The 21171-nt window shown below is 44.3% G+C and overlaps 1 protein-coding gene across 1 annotated transcript in view; it reads right to left on the bottom strand.

The window, feature by feature from the left end:
• Positions 1-21171, bottom strand: part of LOC115895295 (transport and Golgi organization protein 6 homolog) — a 121725-nt gene that overhangs the window by 27173 nt on the left and 73381 nt on the right. Inside the window, exon 3 of the mRNA XM_030925537.1 lies at positions 15184-15297. Within this exon, the coding sequence (XP_030781397.1) occupies positions 15184-15297 (114 nt within the window). The remainder of the gene's footprint in view (positions 1-15183; positions 15298-21171) is intronic.

Consider the following 21171-nt stretch of genomic DNA (forward strand, 5'->3'; position numbering starts at 1 on the left):
GAGACACACACCTGTAATCCCAGCACTTTGGGAGGCCCAGGGCGGGCGGATCACGAGGTCAAGAGATTGAGACCATCCTGGCTAACATGGTGAAAACCGCTCTCTACTAAAAACACAAAAAAATTATCTGGGAGTGGTGGCGGGCGCCTGTAATCCCAGATACTAGGAGGCTGAGGCAGGAGAGTGGTGTGAACCCAGGAGGTAGAGCTTGCAGTAAGCCAAGATCACGCCACTGTACTCTAGCCTGGGTGACAGAGTGAGACTCCGTCTCAAAAACAACAACAACAACAAACAGAAAATCAGGCCATTCAGTATCTCTCATGGTACTCCTGAGTTGCCAATATGTCTGAATCAATTTGCATTTGTAGCAGTTACATTCGTGGTCACTCTCTCTATAAAAGCAACTGAATAGTTCATTATATCTTAGAGTTAGCCTAGACACATTAAAATGCATAGTATTTTATTACAAATGACTATGCTTTTATTTCTTCTTGGTATTACAATTAGGGCATGATGTTGATTTTTAAAATATGCAGGTAGGTTAAGCTATAAATTTTATTTTGGGAAAATAAATAGAGCACTAAAAAATACTGGTTATAAGACTTTGTTTTTTTTTTTTTTTTTTTTTTTGAGACGAAGTCTCGCTCTGTCGCCCGGGCTGGAGTGCAGTGGCCAGATCTCAGCTCACTGCAAGCTCCGCCTCCCGGGTTTACGCCATTCTCCTGCCTCAGCCTCCGGAGTAGCTGGGACTACAGGCGCCCGCCACCTCGCCCGGCTAGTTTTTTGTATTTTTAGTAGAGACAGGGTTTCACCGTGTTAGCCAGGATGGTCTCGATCTCCTGACCTCGTGATCCGCCCGTCTCGGCCTCCCAAAGTGCTGGGATTGCAGGCTTGAGCCACCGCGCCCGGCCAAGACTTTGTTATAATAAAAGTACATCAGGTCTGATATACAGAAGGAGGCTGACGGAGTAGACTTTCCCAAACCTGGTGCTTAATTTGTTCTCTAACTCACCTTAACAATGTTACCTAAACTACCACGGATAATCAGACAAACCTTCTTCCAGATGAACAAGATGAAGGAGGGAATTAAATAAGAGGAAGAAGAGGGAAAGTATTCTATTTCATTAGTACTTGGCCAAGGTAAGTTACCAGTAATAACTGGTAACTTGCATTGCTAATAAGTGCTAATTCTTCCTGGCATTAACTTTGGAAAATTATAAACTATTGTCTCTTCATGAGCTTTAGTTGCCTAATTCATAAAACAAGATGGTTGCATTATTTCCCAAAGTATCTTCCAAGGAACTTGGCCTGCTTATGATGAAAAAAGGGTCCCTTGGTAAATGAATTTAGGAAATTGTTGGGTTTTTTTGCTGCAGGACTTCGCAGACTCCTTAATAGGCTAACATGTACTGAGTCTCCAAGAGGAGAATGTCTAGTTGTATACAGCATTTTCTAAACTTACTGACCAGGAAGACCTTATTTCAAAGGAGCAGCTCATGGAAGTTAGTGTGCCAGGGACATCTCTGTGAAATATAAATTAAATAGTCTAAGTCCTCTTCCACTTCTAACATCTTAAAATTCTGTGACATTAAATGTGTAAATGAGAGAATCTTGGCCATTTTAAATAACAATCAGAAGAGTAAAGCAAAAGCTAGCCTACAGAAAATAAAACATTGTAAGTCTGATGTAGAAGAGGAAAACAAACCAAGTTCTGACACATGTAGATCTATGTAAATGATTTTGCAGAAGAGGCAGAAAGGGAATAGTTTTAAATGTTAAGTTTCTACACTGTCCCTTATGTCATCACTAGCAAAGGTTGAACATTTATAGCTTAGCAATCCCAGTAAGGTACTGAGTCCTCATCTTTAATTTTCTTTTTTCTTTTTCTTTTTTTTTTTTGAGATGGAGTCTCACTCTTGTTGCCCAGGCTGGAGTGCAATGGCACGATCTCGGCTCACTGCAACCTCCGCCTCACGGGTTCAAGTAATTCTCCTGCCTCAGCCTCCCAAGTAGCTGGGATTACAGACGCCCACCACCATGCCCAGCTAATTTTTTTGTATTTTTAGTAGAGACAGGGTTTCACTATGTTGGCCAGGCTGGTCTCGAACCCCTGACCTCAGGCAATCCACCTGCCTTGGCCTCTCAAAGTTCTGGGATTACAGGCGTGAGCCAGCATGCCTGGCTCAGCTTTACTTTCCAAGCCCATCACTAACATCGTGTGGATTTGGCCAAGTTACTGTTAAGGAAATCTATGGGATTATTCCCTAGTCCTAGGCACTGGCCCCAGCCTGACTTGGCACGAATGGCTATGGTGGAGGCTGAACCTGATTTTACATAAACCAGCATCCTCACACACCGCACTTGGCCCAGCCAAGCTGGCTGATCTGGGGATGAACATGTAGTCTTAGTTGGAACATTAAGCCTCCTTTCTACAATTTTTGCATTTGGGTCTAGAAAGGGAATCTGAGTGTTGGATATAACACTGGGCCACCATCAGTGGTTATGTTGCTGCAACAGAAAGAAAGCCAGATTCCAGGACAGGGGACTGAAGCTGAAACGAAAGGGAAGCATGGGCAGGAGATAGAGTATTCCAGTTTGCGATTCTGAGTTCCTGACCCCCCAGCTCTATCTCTGCTTTTCCCACAACGTGGTTGTTCAGCCCTTCTATGGATGCAACAGGTTAAACGCTCCCTTTGTTTAAGCTTGTTTAGACGACGTTTCTTTTACTTAAAACCAAAGAACTCTGATTACAGTCACACAGTCCCTTCATACCTACTTTCTCCATTGATAAAGACGGAAGAATGAAGCCTGTCTCCCGAAAGCTGGTGGACTGAACATATGCACACATCACTGCTCTCTCTTGAAATCCCACTAAAATTATGTAGAGGGATAAAAAAAATTGGCATCTTTAAGTTACCAGAACAAAAAGAACTAACAAGACAATAGCAACAAAAGTTTTGATACTAGAAAGTAGTTGGATGAATCCTAGGGTCATGGTCTTGATCTGCCCAGGATAATACATTTTATGCCTGATGCCCTGGTAATAATTATTAATAGTATCCTCTTTCACCCTCAAAAATGTCCCAGTCTGGCTGATAAATTGATTCATTAAGCCTAAGAGTCCCAGAAGCAGGCCTAACGTACCACAGAATCTCAGAAAATTTTAGGAGCTGATGGCACCATGCCTCTTAAAATCAGGGTGAACGGGCCGGGCGCGGTGGCTCAAGCCTGTAATCCCAGCACTTTGGGAGGCCGAGATGGGCGGATCACGAGGTCAGGAGATCGAGACCATCCTGGCTAATACGGTGAAACCCCGTCTCTACTAAAAAATACAAAAAACTAGCCGGGCGACGAGGCGGGCGCCTGTAGTCCCAGCTACTCGGGAGGCTGAGACAGGAGAATGGCGTGAACCCGGGAGGCGGAGCTTGCAGTGAGCTGAGAGCCGGCCACTGCACTCCAGCCTGTGCGGCAGAGCAAGACTCCGTCTCAAAAAAAAAAAAAAAAAAAAAAAAAAAAAAAAAAAAAAAAAAAAAAAAATCAGGGTGAACAGAAGACCTGGTTGAGAATATGTCTGAGTAGCAATCAGGTTCCCTGAGCCCTCTTCTACTACTCTCTGCATCCAGGTAACTGCCCCTCCCCAACCAGCAGAAGCCAGGAGTGTTTACCTTTGGAGGGTTCTACCAGAGAGACTCTGGATTAGATACAGACACAGATGGGAGTGCGATGGTAAAAACAGGAGGAGAAGTGAAAGTCTACATACTGAATGGTGAGACCTCTATCATTCTCTTTCCACTCATCTTCCGGAACCCTCCAGTCAGGCTTTTATCCTCTATGGGAGACCAAAATTCTCTCTTTTCTTTTGAGACAGAGTCTCGCTCTGTTGCCCAGGCTGGAGTGCAACGGAGTGACCTCAGCTTACTGCAACCTCCGCCCCCAGAGTTCTAGTGATTCTCCTACCTCAGCCTCCTGAGTAGCTGGGATTACAGGCCCCCACCAACCATGCCCAGCTACTTTTTTTGTATTTTTAGTAGAGATAGGTTTCGCCATGTTGGCCAGGCTGGTCTGGAACTCCTGATCTTAGGTGATCCAGCCGCCTTGGCCTCCCAAAGTGCTAGTATTACAGGCGTGAGCCACTGTGCCTGGCCAAGATTAAGATTCTTTTCTGCCAAGCCCCCAAAAAAGACTTCAACATAGTCACAGTACGGAGTCTCCCAGTGAAATCACCTGGCCAGATCATCACCCTCTTATAAAGTCCTCTAGTCCATAAATAAGTACTTATACACAGAGTATCATCAGCTTTTGAGTGCTCTGTTCTTAAATCTTGCAGTAGGCTTAGAAGTAACCAGTCCAGACAAGAGCAGTACATGAAGGCTTATAGGAGACATGTCTCCAAGAAGATGAAGCTGTTAGATTACCTGATGTGTTTGAACCTTTTATGAGATTTATAAACTTTCAGCAAAGATTGGGGATGAATTAATGATAGGTTCATAGAAAAGTAACAGATATAAACATGAGACATTTATTAACTTCAGAGAAAACTAAAATTCAAACAAGAAAGGAAATGTGATCATAGAATAGATAACAGTTTTAGTCATAATAATATAAACACTGAATGCTGATATTAAAAACCTGTAATGTAACTAAATAGAATGGAGAGGAGGAATATATATATTTGTGAGAGCATGTTAATAATAATAATAATAATGAACACATATTGAGCTTTTAGAACCTATACATGCTAAATGCTTTTCATAGATAAACTCAATTAATTCTTATAACAATTCTATAAAGTGGTACTATTATTATTATAATTTCCATTTTATAGATAAGGAAGTTGAGAAGAGAGGTCAATTTGTGCAGGTTCTCACTGTCAGCAAGTTGCAAAGCTGGGATTTCAGCCTGGACATCCAGCTCCGGAGTCCATACTTGAAGCCAAAGCCACTGGACTGTTTCTTCATCCCTCCCACATAGGCCAGTTTTTCCACCTTTGGAACAGAAGTTGAGGGGCTCACTTTTATACATGAGATCTACTAGGAGGTCAAGTGGAACTGGAAAATCAAGGCTGGGTGCAGTGGCTCACACCTGTAATCCTATGACTTTGGGAGGCTGAGGTGGGCAGATGGCTTGAGCTCAGAAGTTCAAGACCAGTCTAGGCAACATGGCAAAACTCAGTCTACACAAAAAACACAAAAATTAGCTGGGTGTGGTGGTGTGTGCTTGGGACTTCCTCAGCTTGGCCTCCTCTCAGCTACTCGGGAGGCTGAGGTGGGAGGATTGCTTAAGCCCGGGAGGCTGAGGTTGCAGTGAGCTGAGATTGTGCCACTACACTCCAGCTTGGGAGACAGAGAAACACCCTGTCTTCAAAAAAAGAAAAAAAAAAAAAAAAAAAAAGAAAGAAAGAAAAAGAAAGGAAAAAAAAGAAAAAGAAAAGAAAAATCAAGGCCTGAGAGCGATGGCTCACACCTGCAATCCCAACATTTTGGGAGGCCAAGGTGGCAGGATTGCTTGAGCCTAGGAGTTTGAGACTAGCCTGGGCAATATAGGGAGACCCCATCTCTACAAAAAATTTAAAATATTAGCCAGGTGGGTGGTACACACCTGTAGTCCCAGCTACTCAGAGGCTATGGTGGGAGGACTGCCTGAGCCCAGGAGGTCACGGCTGCAGTGAGCCATGATGGTGACACTGTGCCACTCCCACCTGGGTTTATAGAGCAAGACTGTGCCTCAAAAAAAAAAAGAAGAAAAAAGAAAAAAGGAAAATCAAGAAATAGCAGTATAAGCATATCATCTGTAAATATGGAAATATATATATATATTTGAGACAGTCTTGCTCTGTTGCCCAGGCTGGAGTGCCATGGCGTGATCTTGGCTCACTGCAGCCTCCATCTCCTGGGTTCAAGCAATTCTCCCGCCTCAGCCTCCTGAGTAGCTGGGATTACAGGCGCCCAATATCACATCCAGCTAAGTTTTGTATTTTTAGTAGAGACAGGGTTTCACCATGTGGGCCATGTTTCACCATGTTGGTCAAACTCCTGACCTCAGGTGATCTGCCTGCCTCAGCCTCCCAAAGTGCTGGGATTACAGGTGTGAGTCATTGTGTCCGGCCTTTTGTATTTTTAGTAGAGTCGGGGTTTCATCATGTTGGCCAGGCTGGTTTTGAACTCCTGACCTCAAGTCAGGATCCACCCACCTCAGCCTCCCAAACTGCTGGGATTATAGGTGTGAGCCACCGTGCTCAGCCGGATTTAAAAACCAAAATTTAAAAATAAATAAATAAATAAATAAAATAAAATAAAATAAAATAAAACCCAAAATTTAAAAACCAAAACAAAACAGCGAAACAAGTGGAAAATGGTTGCTGATGGGGAATAGGAACACTGAGTGAGAAATAAGCTTTATAAAACTATTGTTTTAAAAATATATATATTTATGCAATTTTATTTTTATTTTACATAATATTTAATTACATTATATTTTAAATTATGCCATCAATTTAATATGTAATTTAATTACATAATATTTTTATTTGGGGGAATAAAAATTAAATTAGAAAATAAATCAACAATAAAGACAACCCAATTAAAAGATGGGCAAAGAAATTGAATAGACATTTCTCCAAAGATGATATACAAAGAGCTAAGTGCAATGGCTCATGCCTGTAATCCCAGCACTTTGGGAGGCTGAGGCAGGACGATTACTTGAGCCCATGAGTTTGAGACCAGCCTGGGCAACATAGTGAGACCCCATCTCTACAAAAAATAAAAGAATTAGTGCCAGGAGCAGTGGCTCATGCCTGTAATCCCAGCACTTTGGGAGGCTGAGGTGGGTGGATCACGAGGTCAGGAGTCCGAGACCAGCCTGACCAACATGGTGAAACCCTGTCTCTACTAAAAATACAAAAATTAGCTGGGCATGGTGGTGCATGCCTGAAATCCCAGCTACTCAAGAGGCTGAGGCAGGAGAATTGCTTGAACCTGGGAGGCGGAGGTTGCAGTGAGCCGAGATCGCACCTCTGTATTCCAGCCTGGGTGACAGAGCAAGACTCTGTCTCCAAAAAAAAAAAAAATTAGCCAGGCATGGTGGCATAGTTTAGGACACTGAGGTGGAAGGATTGCTTGAGCCTAGGAGTTTGAGGCTGCAGTGAGCCATGATCATGCCACACCACTCCAGCCAGGATGACCACGAGACCCCATTTCAGAAAAAACAAAAACAAAAACCTAACAAGTTCAACATCCTTAGCCATGAGGGAGATGCAAAATCTAAACCTTATCACTTCATACTTGATACATGCCAGAATGTATGATGGACAAAAACAAGCGTTCGTGAGGATGTGGAGAATGTGGAAACCTCATGCATTGCTGGTGGGAATGTACACTGGTGCAGTCACTTTGAAAACAGTCTGGCAGCTCCTCAAAAGTTCAACATAGAATTACCATATGACCCAACAATTCCACTCCTAGGTATATACCCAAGAGAAATGAAAACATATATTTACACAAAAACTTCTACACAAATGTTCATAGCAGCATTATTTAAAATAGCCAAAGAGTAGAAACATCCTATATGTCCATCAACTGATAAACAGATAAACAAATGTGGCATACCTATACAATGGAACCTTATTCAGCTGCAAACATTAAGCTCTGATATATGCTACACCATGGATGAGCCAGGCAGGGTGTGGTGGCTCACGCCTACAATCTCAGCACTTTGGGAGGCAGAGGCACAAGGATCGCTTGAGCCCAGGAGTTCAAGACCAGCCTGGGCAACATGGTGAAACACCATCTTTATAAAAAAGAAAAAAAAAAGCCAGACATGGTGGCTCATGCCTGTAATCCTAGCACTTTGGGAGGCTGAGGGGGGTCGATCACTTGAAGTCAGGAGTTCAAGACCAAGCTGGCCAACATGGTGAAACCCCATCTCTACTAAAAACGCAAAAATGTCTCGGCATGGTGGCACGTGCCTATAATGCCAGCTGCTCGGGAGGCTGAGGCAGGAGAATTGCTTGAATCTGGGAGGCAGAGGTTGCAGTGAGCTGAGATCACACCATTGCACTCCAGCTTGGGGGACAAGAGTGAAACTTTGTCTCCAAAAAAAAAAAGAAAGAAAAAAAATTTTTAAAGAAAGAAAACATGGATAAGCCTTAACCACGATACTAAATGAGTAGAAGGAGGCAGACACAGAAGGCTACATTGTATGACTCATTTATATGAAATGTCTAGAATAGGCAAATCCATAGTGAGAAAGTAGATTAGTGATTGCTGGGGGCTTGGGGGAGAGGAGAATGGGGGAGAGGAGAATGGGGGAGTGGAGTATGGAGTTTCTTTTGGGGGGCAATGAAAATGTTGTGGAATTAGATATTGATGATAGTTGCATAACTTTATGAATATGCTAAAAATACAGAATTATATACTTTGAAAGGGTGAATTTTATGCTATATAAATTATATCTCAATTTAAGAAACTGTGACAAGAAATACAAGGTAAGGGGAAGAGGGGGTTCTGGTGCTATTGATGAAGACAGCACACTCATTTTACCTCCTTCGGGTCAGGAGCAGCAGCCTTGCAGAAGGCCGGCCCCATCTGCCTGGGCCTGGCTTTGACTTTCTGCTGTTCATCAACTTCCCTCAGCTTGGGTCTGTCCCCAGCCTACTACTGCTCCTTTTCTGACACCCTTTTGGCCCTGCTCTCTGAGGACCCTGACTCAAATCCTGGGACAAATAAGCCCCTGAAATCTCTAGGAGTAACTCTTGTAATTAAAAAGGCAGAGCATCATATACAAACTATTTATTTTCTTTAGCCAGGGTTTGCCTTCTCTCTCACAGAGAAGTAGGAATCTCCAGTATTAATGGTGAACCCACCATTCATAAATAACCTTATTAGGAAGAGGCTTCCGCCATCAGAGTCCAATACTGAGCCCACGTGATTAAAAATCATTCCTGTGTGGAGGCCTGAGTTTGCCTCAGAACTTAAACCAGCCATCAATTAATAATTAATCCCTGGGAAGCTAAGGCAGGAGGATTGCTTGAGCCTAGGAGTTTCAGGCTGCAGTGAGCTCTGATCATGCCACTGCACTCTAGCCTGGGTGACAGAGCAAGACACCCATCTCTTTAAAAAAAAATTAATCCAGGCCGGGCACGGTGGCTCAAGCCTGTAATCCCAGCACTTTGGGAGGCCGAGACGGGCGGATCACGAGGTCAGGAGATCGAGACCATCCTGGCTAACATGGTGAAACCCCGTCTCTACTAAAAATACAAAAACTAGCCGGGCGAGGTGGCGGGTGCCTGTAGTCCCAGCTACTCGGGAGGCTGAGGCAGGAGAATGGCGTAAACCTGGGAGGCGGAGCTTGCAGTGAGCTGAGATCTGGCCACTGCACTCCAGTCCGGGCGACAGAGCGAGACTCCGCCTCAAAAAAAAAAAAAAAAAAAAAAAAAAAATTAATCCTGGCAGGGCGCAGTGGCTCACGCCTGTAATCTTGGCACTTTGAAAGGCAGAGGTGGGCAAATTGCTTGAGGTCAGGAGCTCGAGACTAGCCTGGCCAATATGGCAAAACCCATCTCTCCAAAAAAAAAATACAAAAAATTAGCTGAGCATGGTGGAATGTACCTGTAATCCCAGCTAGTTGAGAGGCTGAGGCACAAGAATCGCTTGAACCCAGGAGGCAGAGGCGTCAGTGAGCTGAGATTGTGCCACTGTACTCCAGCCTGGGTGACAGAGCAAGACTCTGTCTCAAAAAAAAAAAACTTCCCAAACTCTTTCCCTGAAGATGCTTCCAGGCTTTGCTTACTTTTGAAGAAACAATCTGATGTTAAGACTTTTTATCATTTTGAAGGAATTAATTCTTTTTTTTTTTTTTTTTTTTTGAGACGGAGTCTTGCTCTGCCACCCAGGCTGGAGTGCAGTGGCCGGATCTCAGCTCACTGCAAGCTCCGCCTCCCGGGTTTATGCCATTCTCCAGCCTCAGCCTCCCGAGTAGCTGGGACTGCAGGCGCCCGCCACCTCGCCCGGCTAGTTTTTTTTGTATTTTTAGTAGAGACGGAGTTTCACCAGGTTAGCCAGGATGGTCTCGATCTCCTAACCTCGTGATCTGCCCGTCTCGGCCTCCCAAAGTGCTGGGATTACAGGCTTGAGCCACCGCGTCCGGCTTGAAGTAATTAATTCTAAAGCTGAATACTGATCTCCCAGTAGACAGAGCAGAGAATAGATTATTCTTTTGTCATCTAAAATTAGGGATTACAAGGAAGAAAAGCTGCTCTGGGAATTCTCTTTTAATACTAAAAAGCAAGGGAAAGAGTTTCAACATAAAATGCTGGCATACGTAGCCACTATAAATCCATGTGCAAAGTTCTCAAATATTTCATAGTTCTTCTAAGAAGTCAACTTTCAATAAACTATGTAGACGGCTGCAGCAGTAGTTACGTTGATAAATCAACTCCCCAATCACTCATTTTTTTAAGATCAACTTTTTTTTCCAATTGTATATATATTCAATTCTCATTATTTGTGGTAGTTATGTTTTATAAAGTTGCTGTGAGGGCTGCATTAGCAGATATTGAACCATTGCTCCTAGGGGAAACGTAAGATTAGGGTCCTGAGAGCCTTTGGTCACACCCAATCACTCATCTTTTTTTTTTTTTCTTTGAGACGGAGTCTTGCTCTTGTCACCCAGGCTGGAGTGCAATGGTGTGATCTTGGCTCACTGCAACCTCCGCCTCCCAGGTTCAAGCGATTCTCCAGCCTTAGCCTCCCCAGGAGTTGGGACTACAGGCGCCCACCACCATGCCTGGCTAATTTTTGTATTTTTAGTAGAGACGGGGTTTCACTATGTTGGCCAGGCTGGTCTTGAACTCCTGAGCTCAAGCAATCTTGTGCCTCAGCCTCTTAAGCAGCTGAGACTATGGGCATGTGCCAACACACCCTGCTTTATTTTTGTTTTTGAAGCAGGCAACTACCTTGCTTGGTTCAGGGGTTAGCCTGAAAAGCAGGCAAAGAGAATTGGGGAATCTTCTCTTTGGATCTTTCCCTTCCAAATTGCCTCTCTTCCTCCTGCAGCTGTGGTTCCCCCAGACTTGGTCTCCTGGTTCCTCAGGCCAGAAAAGCTGTGATCTCTCTGCCAGTACCCCTACTATATCGCATGCCTTGCCAAGTATACTTGTCCCTAGGTTAAAACAAGCAAATGGAACTCATCGTGTGCATCACCTCTCCTCTAAGCATGAACTCCCCATCAGAACTGGCCTGCTTCTAATCCCTTTCCAGGGATTTCAGGTAGCCCACCAAAGTGCTGGGATTACAGGCGTGAGTCACTGCACCCAGTGAAAATAAGTTTTTCAATAAAGTGAATGCAGGGCCAGGCACAGTGGCTCCGTTGAGGGCAGGAGTTCAAGAACAACTTGGCCAACATTGTGAAACCCTGTCCCTACAAAAAATACAAAAATTAGCAGAGCGTGATGGTGTGAATCTGTAATCCTAGCTACTCAGGAGGCTGAAGCATGAGAATTGCTTGAACCCAGGAGGTGGAGGTTGCAGTGAGCCAAGATCACACCACTGCACTCCAGCCTGGGCACCAGAGTGAGACTCTGTCTCAAAAAAAGAAAGTGAATGCAGTATTTCCCTTCAATGTGGATATTGTGTTGACTGCACAAAACTCTGGCTACGTTCAAATGGGAAAGAGGTAAAAACTGCCTCATGAGTTAGGGGCATTGTAGTTTCCCCCCTCTGATCCCATTCTATCTCCTGAACCCCTACCTCCTTTTCCAGCTGCCACAACCACAGAGGCCCTTGGCTGATGCATCCACAAGCAACAGAGAATTCACAGAAACCTGGTATTATCTCTTGGCACTCTATAGCTTGAGAGATGGTGATTAGAAGGGGGAAAAACATAGAACTTCATCAACAGCGTGGCATTTTCACTTCAGCTGTTCCTGGGGGCAAAACAGAGCCATAAAGACAAATTCCAGATTGAAAGCTTTGTGGTTATCTCTGCTTCTCATTAAAGCGCCCCTGATTATAATCACACCTACGATTACAAGATTTAACACACCTGGTCTCAAGGATGTACTAGGAAGAGGAATCATCTGTTCATCCCTTCCCATTTCCTTTTCTTTATTCACTAAGCACAACTTACACGTTTCAGTGAGTGCAGACTAGAGACGGTTTGGAGAACAGGCGGAAGTTTTTCATTCACATGGGTTTTGAAAGTGACAAAAATCTTCCATGGCCACAAATTATTTTAGTACTGGTGAGACAAGTGGTGTTGGTTTCATTGGCTACACACAGATGTGAGAAATCTGGATAGAGTTTCTATTTCTTCTCTGACTTTGCTAACCAGACATTTTCCTCTGCTACACACACATAAACACACACACTCGCTCTGTCTCTCACTTGCTCTCTCGCTTGCTCTCACTTTTACTCTCTCACTCAGTAAGGGTGTGTGCACTTACAGAGTCTCTCTCTGACACCCAGACTGAAGTGCAGTGGCGTGATCTTGGCTCACTGCAACCTCCACCTCCCAGGTTCAAGTGATTCTCCTGCCTCAGCCTCCTGACTAGCTGGGATTACAGGCACATGCCACCATGCCTGGCTACTTTTTTGTATTTTCAGTAGAGGCAGAGTTTTGCCAGGTAGGCCAGGCTTGTCTTGAACTCTTGGGCTCAAATGATCCACCCACCTCAGCCTCCCAAAGTGCTGGGATTATAGGCGGTGAGCCACTGCACCCAACCAACTTGCATTTTCAAATACATTTTTGCTTTGAAATAATTTTAGATTTACACAAAAGTTGCAGATAGTACAAAGTCCCTGTATACCCTTTATCCATTCCCCTACTGTTAACAACTTACTTAACAACATCTTCACCAAGAATTCTGCAGATCTTAACAGTGGATGAAAAACACTGATTCTTCTTAACTCCCTCTCATACAGTGGATTCTCAATAAGAGCAGTGTGTGTTATTGTCCCTAGAGCAATTTATTTAATTCTATGAATTACCGAGCTATAATCTATATGTCCCCCATCCCCATCGAGGTCCTAGGTAAAACCCTGGATCCACCATCCTTCCAGGTGAGTGCTCCAAGTTAATGAGCAAGTCTTTCCCTACAGAAGTTTTTTGTTTGTTTTTGTTTGTTTGTTGAGAAGGAGACTCACTCTGTCACCCAGGATGGAGTGCAGTGGTGCGATCTGGGCTCACTGCAACCTCTGCCTCCCAGGTTCAAGTGATTCTCCTGCTTCAGCCTCCTGAGTAGCTGGGATTACAGGCGCCTGCCACCACGCCTGGCTAATTTTTGTATTTTGAGTAGAGGCAGGGTTTCACCATGTTGGCCAGGCTGATCTCGAACTCCTGACCTCAGTTGATCCATCCGCCTCAGCCTCCCAAAGTGCTAGGATTACAGGTGTGAGCCACTGTGCCCAGCTACAGAAGTTTTTATGAGTCAGCCAGATCTTCCCCATATTCCTTTGTGTCACTATTAGTTGCCACCCCATACCCATTTCCTGCCATCTTCCTTGCTGACTAAAATTCAATTTCATTCAGAGTAGCAATGTGCCAACTAAATACATTGTCAGGCTCCTCTGCAGCTAGAAATAATTGTGTGACACAGTTTTGGCCAACGAAATAGAAATTCTCCAGGGGGGTTCTGAGAAACTGTCCTAGTCCCCCAAAATAAGAAACAAAAGCACCTACGGCTGTCCTTCTCTTATCTTCTTTCTTACTCATTTAAATCATTCACAATGGCCAGAGCTGCAGCAGCTATCTTGTAGTCATGAGGCAAAGGCCACAAGGATTATAGAAATGTTGATCCTGTTGATACTGAGCTGCTAAACAGACACCACCTACTTACATATTTCTTGTGATGTGAGAAAAATCCTTACTTGTTTAGGACATTGTAGTTGAAGTTTTTCTAATTTGTAGTTGAACAGGCTCATAGCAGATAAGTTCATTCAATCCAAACCTTAACCTACACAAGGCGGAGGAAAAGGGGGAGAAATGCAGCTGAGGGTAAAGCACTATTCCCAAAGCACTGGGAAATCCAACGGCCTTGCTAGTGGGCTGCAACAACAGCAAGTTGCTATGTAAAGAGAAAAGGTGGCTGTGTAGGAAAGGAAGGGGATAACTTACCGAGTCCATGCCTGTACAAAAATGGCATCAGAAACTCCGGTAACATTCTAGGATGAATAAAGTCCATGTGTGTGACAAAACAATCACTTTTTTTTTTTTTGAGACAGAGTTTCACTCTTGTTGCCCAGGCTGGAGTACAAAGGTGCAATCTCGGCTCACTGCAACCTCTGCCTCCCAGGTTCAAGCAATTCTCCTGTTTCAGCCTCCTGAGTAGCTGGGATTACAGGCATGTGCCACCACACCCGGCTAATTTTGTATTTTTAGTAGAGACGGGGTTTCTCCATGTTGGTCAGGCTGGTCTCGAACTCCTGACTTCAGGTGATCCGCCTGCCTCAGCCTCCCAAAGTGCTGGGATTATAGGCATGAGTCACGAAGCCCAGCCTAAAAGAATCACTTTTATAATGGCTTCACTGACACTTGGTTAAATACCGATGTGTTAGCCACAGATGAGCATTGTGGATACTGGGTGGTGAATTATTAATGCAAATTTTCCATAGGAAGTCAACTGGGAATGTGTTTCCATATTATACTTACATGTAAAAGTATATATGTAAATATATACTTTCTTCCTATATTGGCCACACACTGGGGAGAGCCAAACCCTCTTGAAGGAGGAAGAAAATTTAATTTATGCAGCAACTAACATGTCATGGATTGAACTCAGCTAGAAAGGAAACATCTTCAATGAGGCCCTTTAGTAATTCAGAATGAACAATTAAATGAGTCAGGAAGGCAAGTCACTGAAGTTCAGGCTGCAGAGGCAGGGTGAATGTGTTCTAGCTAGCTCACCTTGGAACAATGAGGACAATGCCAGGATTCAGGGCCTCAATCTATAACCTTGTGCTCTGGTTTTTCTCCAGCAGTTAATGTATAGTTTGGTCAATGTTACTGAGGTAATAGAGACATACACTGAAGATACAAACAAGGTCATTTTCCTGCTACAAAATCCCTGTTGACGGACTCATTTGGATGAATCCATCGAGGGAAGAGGTTTGAGGCCTTCCCTGGTAAAAGGAAAATAGAGAAATAGACAAATAAAAGCAGAGGAGAAATTGCAAAGGGCGAAAGACTGACCTCAGTAGCTTTCTGGCTGAGTCCCCGAAGCAGCAGCACAACCACATGTATGGCAGCTCTGCGTACTTGAACTTCACCGTCTGTTTTGGCCACAGCAATCAGGCAAGCTGTTACCTAGGAGGATGAAGGAAGATGAAGTTGATAAGAATCAGAGTTTCACAATCATCTATAACCTTTCAACTGTGTTCCACTTACTATACATTCATCAAGAGCAATCTGGCTTAGAAAGGGCTGGACAGTTGCTTAATCCTCAACAAGGAGGGTGAGATCTAGTGGGAGACATCTTGATGCAGTGTGGCTTTTCTGGTAGAGGACAAAATCTGGTTTGGAATTTAAGAACGAGATTAGAGAGTGGGAAGGAATATGTGTACTGTATATTATATGTATTTTTTAAAAGGTAAGGTCAAATGCTAGTATGTCCACAAAAGTGGAAAGAACTGTTCCTTGGCCCCCTTTAAGAACATCAAATCAAAGGAAAAAAGATGGTCCAAACCATAGCTGCTTCTAGAGACTGAGGATCATGGGGATTTAGCTAAGGAGACTTCAGAGTTCACAGTCTGGCATGAATGTGAATGTACCATTGATGAAAGTTTCAGCCTAGGGATACAGAAATACAGATATATTCTAACTGATCTTCTTCAGCATGTCCAGACATTCCAGTCCTACAAATGTAGTGTACACCCGATGTGAGTCAGCAGGGGTCACTTTCAGAGACTTCCTGAATATGGAATAGGTCTTTCTGTGCTCAATTACTTTATGTATTTTTTCTGTTTTGTTTTGAGACAGGGTTTCACTCTGTCACCCAGGCTGGAGTGCAGGGGTGCAAGTGACCCTCCCATCTCAGCCTCCCAAGTAGCTAAGACTACAGGTGTGCACCATTATGCCTGGCTAATTTGATTATTTTTTGTAGAGATGAGGTTTTACCATGTTGCCCAGCTGGTCTTGAACTCCTGGGCTTACGCAATCCTCCTGCCTTGGCCTCCCAAGGTGCTAGGATTACAGGTGTGAGCCACCGTGTCAAGCCTGTGCTCAGTTATTTATTTATTTATTTATTTTTTGAGATGGAGTCTCGCTCTGTCGCCCAGGCTGGAGTGCAGTGGTGCAATCTCAGCTCACTGCAACCTCTGCCTCCTAGGTTCAGGTGATTCTCCTGAGTAGCTGGGAGTACAGGTGCACACAACCATGCCTAACTATTTTTTTTTTTGAGACGGAGTCTCACTGTGTCACCCAGGCTGGAGTGCAGTGGCACAATCTTGGCTCACTGCAAGCTCTGCCTCCTGGGTTCATGCCATTCTCCTGCCTCAGCCTCCCGAGTAGCTGGGACTACAGGCGTCCACCACCACGCCTGGCTAATTTTTTGTATTTTTGGTAGAGATGGGGTTTTACCATGTTAGCCAGGATGGTCTCAATCTCCTGAACTCGTGATCTGCCTGCCTCGGCCTCCCAAAGTGCTAGCTTACAGGCGTGAGCCACTGCACCCGGCCCACCTAAATTTTTGTATTTTTAGTAGAGATGGAGTTTCGCTATGTTGGCCAGGATGGTCTCGAACTCCTGACTTCAGGTGATCTGCCCGCCTCGGCCTCCCAAAGTGCTGGGATTACAGGCATGAGTTACTGTGCCCGGCCAGTGCTCAATTACTTTAAAAGACCATACTATCACAGGAAAGAAAGACTGGAAATTACTTGCAAAACTGATATATAGTTAATTATGTCATAAAATCAAACAGTTGAATGTAATAGCCACTGTACCCCTCCCTGGCTCCTGGTAGGCAGAAAAATGTTTTAAAATCTCAATGAAGCGATACAATTAATAATAATGACAACAAACTTTTCTGAGGCATTCATGTAAGATTTAAAAAGAGAAAAAAAAATTTTTTGAAAGTGCGACCAATGGCAGCAACAATCTGAAGGTATGTCTAACTTATTCAACTGGTCTCTCATATACTTTTATTTATTTATTTATTTATTTATTTGAGACAGGATCTCGCTCTGTCATCCAGGCTGGAGTGCAGTGGTGCAATCTTGGCTCATTGCAACCTCCACCTCCTGGGCTCAAGTGATTCTGGTGCCTCAGTCTCCTGAGTGGCTAGGACTACAGGCACATGCCACCATGCCTGGTTAATTTTTTGTATTTTTTGGTAGAGGCACGGTTTCACCATGTTGGCCAGGCTGGTCTCGAACTCCTGACCTCAAGTGATCTGCCTGCCTCAGCTTCCCAAAGTGCTGGGATTACAGATGTGAGCCACCGCGCCTGGCCTCTCACATACTTTTGTTGTTGGACTTACTATGTGAGTATATTTCTTGGCCAGTAGTAGAAGGATATCTAATTATGATAGGAAGATAGCCAGACTGTGTTTAGAAACATGTACAAATACATATCATGTTTAAAGAATGGTGAATATGAGAACAAGTGAGGAAACAGGCTTGTGCAGAAATTTTAACTATACAGGTTGTATTTTTCACAGCTTTCAAACAGTTGGGCATAGTTCAAAGTATCTAATTAATCAGTGATGGCAGAGAGATTAGAAGAACTAGCTCGTTCTTAAGTATAATTGCGTCTGTGACGCCCTGGCATTTAATCAAGTTGTGCATCTATTAGACAAACATGCAGCTTGCAAGTGAAGGAAAATCCCAGAGTAGTTCAACCCTTTGGGGACTGTTTTCAGTAAGACCCAGCAAGCTGTTCTGCCTTTGACTTGGGATGCCCAACCCTAAGGCCAGCAGTGGCTTCCATGCCTCTGGCATTAACAGTAGAAGCAATTCAGTCCTAAGAGGAATTCCTTGGGCAACCTCCAAACAGGCAACAATGTAATAGCTACCTCCACTTTCAGGCTTAGTATTTACAAGGTAAGAGCTGAAACCAGAGAAACAAGTTAGAGCTAGGTCTGAGTCCCTCTTGACACAGGGAAGTGAAATCTGGTCTGATGGCTAAATTATGGAAGCCAGCCCAAGGCCATGGACCGAGCAGAGGGTCTTAGGCGTTCTGCTTGCTCCCCTCTACATTTAGCTTTGGGCCCCTGCTTCCACGTTTGGCAGACCAAGGCTCCCTGGCCTAGAACCATGTTGGTGTCCGCCTTTGTCACCTCTGTTCTGCCTCTCTCTGCTGAGCGGGTCATGCTTCCACCTCAGCTCTCAGTGTAACGCCGGCTCTCACACTTGTTCATTTGGGCATTAATCCCACAGTCAGGATGTCCAGACAGAAGCATCCTGCCTGGAAAAAGGCTTTTCCTTCAAGGGCAATTCTTTTTTGTTGAGATGGAATCTCGCTCTGTTGCCCAGGCTGGAGTGTAGTAGAGTGATCTCAGCTCACAGCAACCTCTGCTTCCAGGGTTCAAGCAATCCTCCCACCTCAGCCTCCCTAGTAGCTGGGACTATAGGCATGCACCACCATGCCCAGCCTTCTTCTTCTTCCTTTATTTATTTATTTTTTTTTTGGAGACAAGGTCTCACTGTGTCACCCAGGCTGGAATGCAGTGGCATGATCTCAGCTCACTGCAGCCTTCACCTTCCAGGCTCTGGCACTCCTCCCACCTCAGCCTCCTGAGTAGCTGGGACTGCAGGCGCCCACCACTACACATGGCTAATTTGTATAGATTCTGTAGAGATGGAGTTTTGCCATGTTGCCCAGGCTGGTCTCAAACTTCCGAACTCAAGTGATCCGCCTGCCTCGGCTTCCCAAAGTGCTGGGATTCCAGACATCAACCACTGCACCCCAGTCAAGGCCAATTCTTGAATCCCTGTGCCACCTTGAAAGTATGACTGAGAGAGGAGCTGGTTATGACAAGCCTTGCTGAGATCGGCTGAAATAGCCTCCTGCTTGCTATGGGCTATTAGTGACTTATGCACCAGACTCCACCAAACCCATCTGTAGTCAGCCATCCAGGACAATCAGGAAGAGGCCTGAGAACTGAAGAGCATTTGGGAAACTTCCTCAACCCCTCTGTCACCAGGACCAAATCATATGAAATGTATAATGGTCTGTCACACAAAATGTTTTTTGAGCATCAGAATTTCAATATGGTCTTACGGGTATCATCTAAAGATAAGAACAGCCTTCTGTTCAGGTCAGGCACCCATAACCAGCTTATAATGCTGCTCTCCAGCAGACCAGTGAGACAGACCCCTTGTCCAACACCAGAAGTGGGGAAGATGTAGGCCACTCTCTTCTACATATCCAGGCTGGAAAAGTCATTTCAAGGCTAGTCTCTCACCTTCAACCCCAATGACATCATAAACACTGAGTTCTACCTCTAAAAACCTTGGTGAGATAGATAGATGATGTAAGGTCTTTACTAATTTATGAATTGGTATATTATTTCTATTCTCTAAGTTCTCTCAGAGGGCAGAAATCCATTCTTTTTTCTTTTCTTTTTTTTTTTTTTGAGGCAGAGTCTTGCTCTGTTGCCCAGGCTGGAGTGCAGTGGCGTGCTCGCAGCTTACCGCAACCTTTGCCTCCCGGGTTCAAGCGATTTTTGTCTCAGTCTCCTGAGTAGCTACATGCGCCTGCCACCACACCTGGCTAATTTTTGTATTTTTAGTAGAGATAGGGTTTTGCCATGTTGGCCAGGCTCTCAAACTCCTGACCTCAAACGACTGCCCACCTTGGCTTCCCAAAGTGCTGGGATTACAGCCACTGTGCCCAGCCAGAAATTCATCCTTTTGTCACCTGCTCTGAGTAAAGCATACTATGGAAGGCTTTCTCTTCACTGGCGAAATCAGTAAATTGCATCCACTTCTAAAAACCATCCAGAGAGAAACATGCTGATTGCTTTGGAAGCATTAAAGGTCAGTTTCAGCAATTTAACACTTAACAGGAGCCAAGAGAAATAAGGAAAAACACTCCCAAAACAGCTGGCACACACCAAGCATAACCAGAACCACATAAATAAAGATAGTACAAATGGCAAGATTACCAAAAACTGACTTTGGAAAATTCCAGGCGAGAAGTTGCCAGGATTGAGGTATGTATCAAGGAAGCATGACTTTAATTTTCCAACTGCATCTTCATCCATTTTCCTAAAGCTTCCTTTGTTAAAATTCAGTTGTTTTGCTAACTTGTCTGCAACTTTACCATCTGTAAACCAAGAAACCTTAACAGCAAAGACAGTGTGACCAACCAGTCTCATGAGCTTGGCTTACTCAACCCGCCATGAAAGAAACCATGGCAGACACTTTAGCTTTCTTGGGGTTTCCCAGAACATCTATCTCAGGCCTCATCTCAGGGGTCTATGTATCCTTAAACTGCACTGATTGTGCAAAACTGATAATAAATTCAGGTCATTCCTTGGGATCAGAGGCAGCGGCTTTGTATCAGCCCCCAAACCTCAGGTATGTGGAATTCTGGGCACCATTTTAAAAGGAGACTGGACTTGTCATCTGGGACACATCTTATTTGCTGTAGTGAGGACAGGCCTTTTACTGTGGTTCACTTAAATCAATTTACTTCTCATAGAGAGTGATAAAGATGAAGAACCTATCAAGATTTGGTTTTAAGCGACACGGCCTTTGACAAGAACAAGGAGAAATTGGAAAAAAAAAGAAAAAAAAAAAAAAAGAATGTTCTCTACAGGTTAATTCTTGACATCAACAGAGAGGAAAAACCTGAATTCCCAGTATAGTGACTGTGGAAGGGTTGAGCCTATATTTTGTATTCCTTCCCGACCAGCTGGCACCATCAGAGCAGACAGTGCCCAAATCTGGATCACCCAATAGTTACGACAACTTTCTTCAGATGCCGAAGAGCCATAGCCAGAGAGGAAGGGCTCTGATGCCCCCAGACCACGTCGTGTTAGAAGGGACTACAGTGGCTGGTTTGTTCAATTTCATTTTCTTCTGCTTATTATTTTTAACAGGTTTAATTCACTTTATTCTTCTTGTATGCCAGCTTATGTTGTGGCCGGGTGCAGTGGCTCATGCCTGTAATCCCAGCACTTTGGGAGGCCGAGGCAGGCGGATCACCTGAGGTCAGGAGTTCGAGACAAGCCTGGCC

Source organism: Rhinopithecus roxellana, chromosome 20, assembly GCF_007565055.1.
Source record: "Rhinopithecus roxellana isolate Shanxi Qingling chromosome 20, ASM756505v1, whole genome shotgun sequence".
In the NCBI taxonomy this organism is placed as follows: Eukaryota; Metazoa; Chordata; class Mammalia; order Primates; family Cercopithecidae; genus Rhinopithecus; species Rhinopithecus roxellana.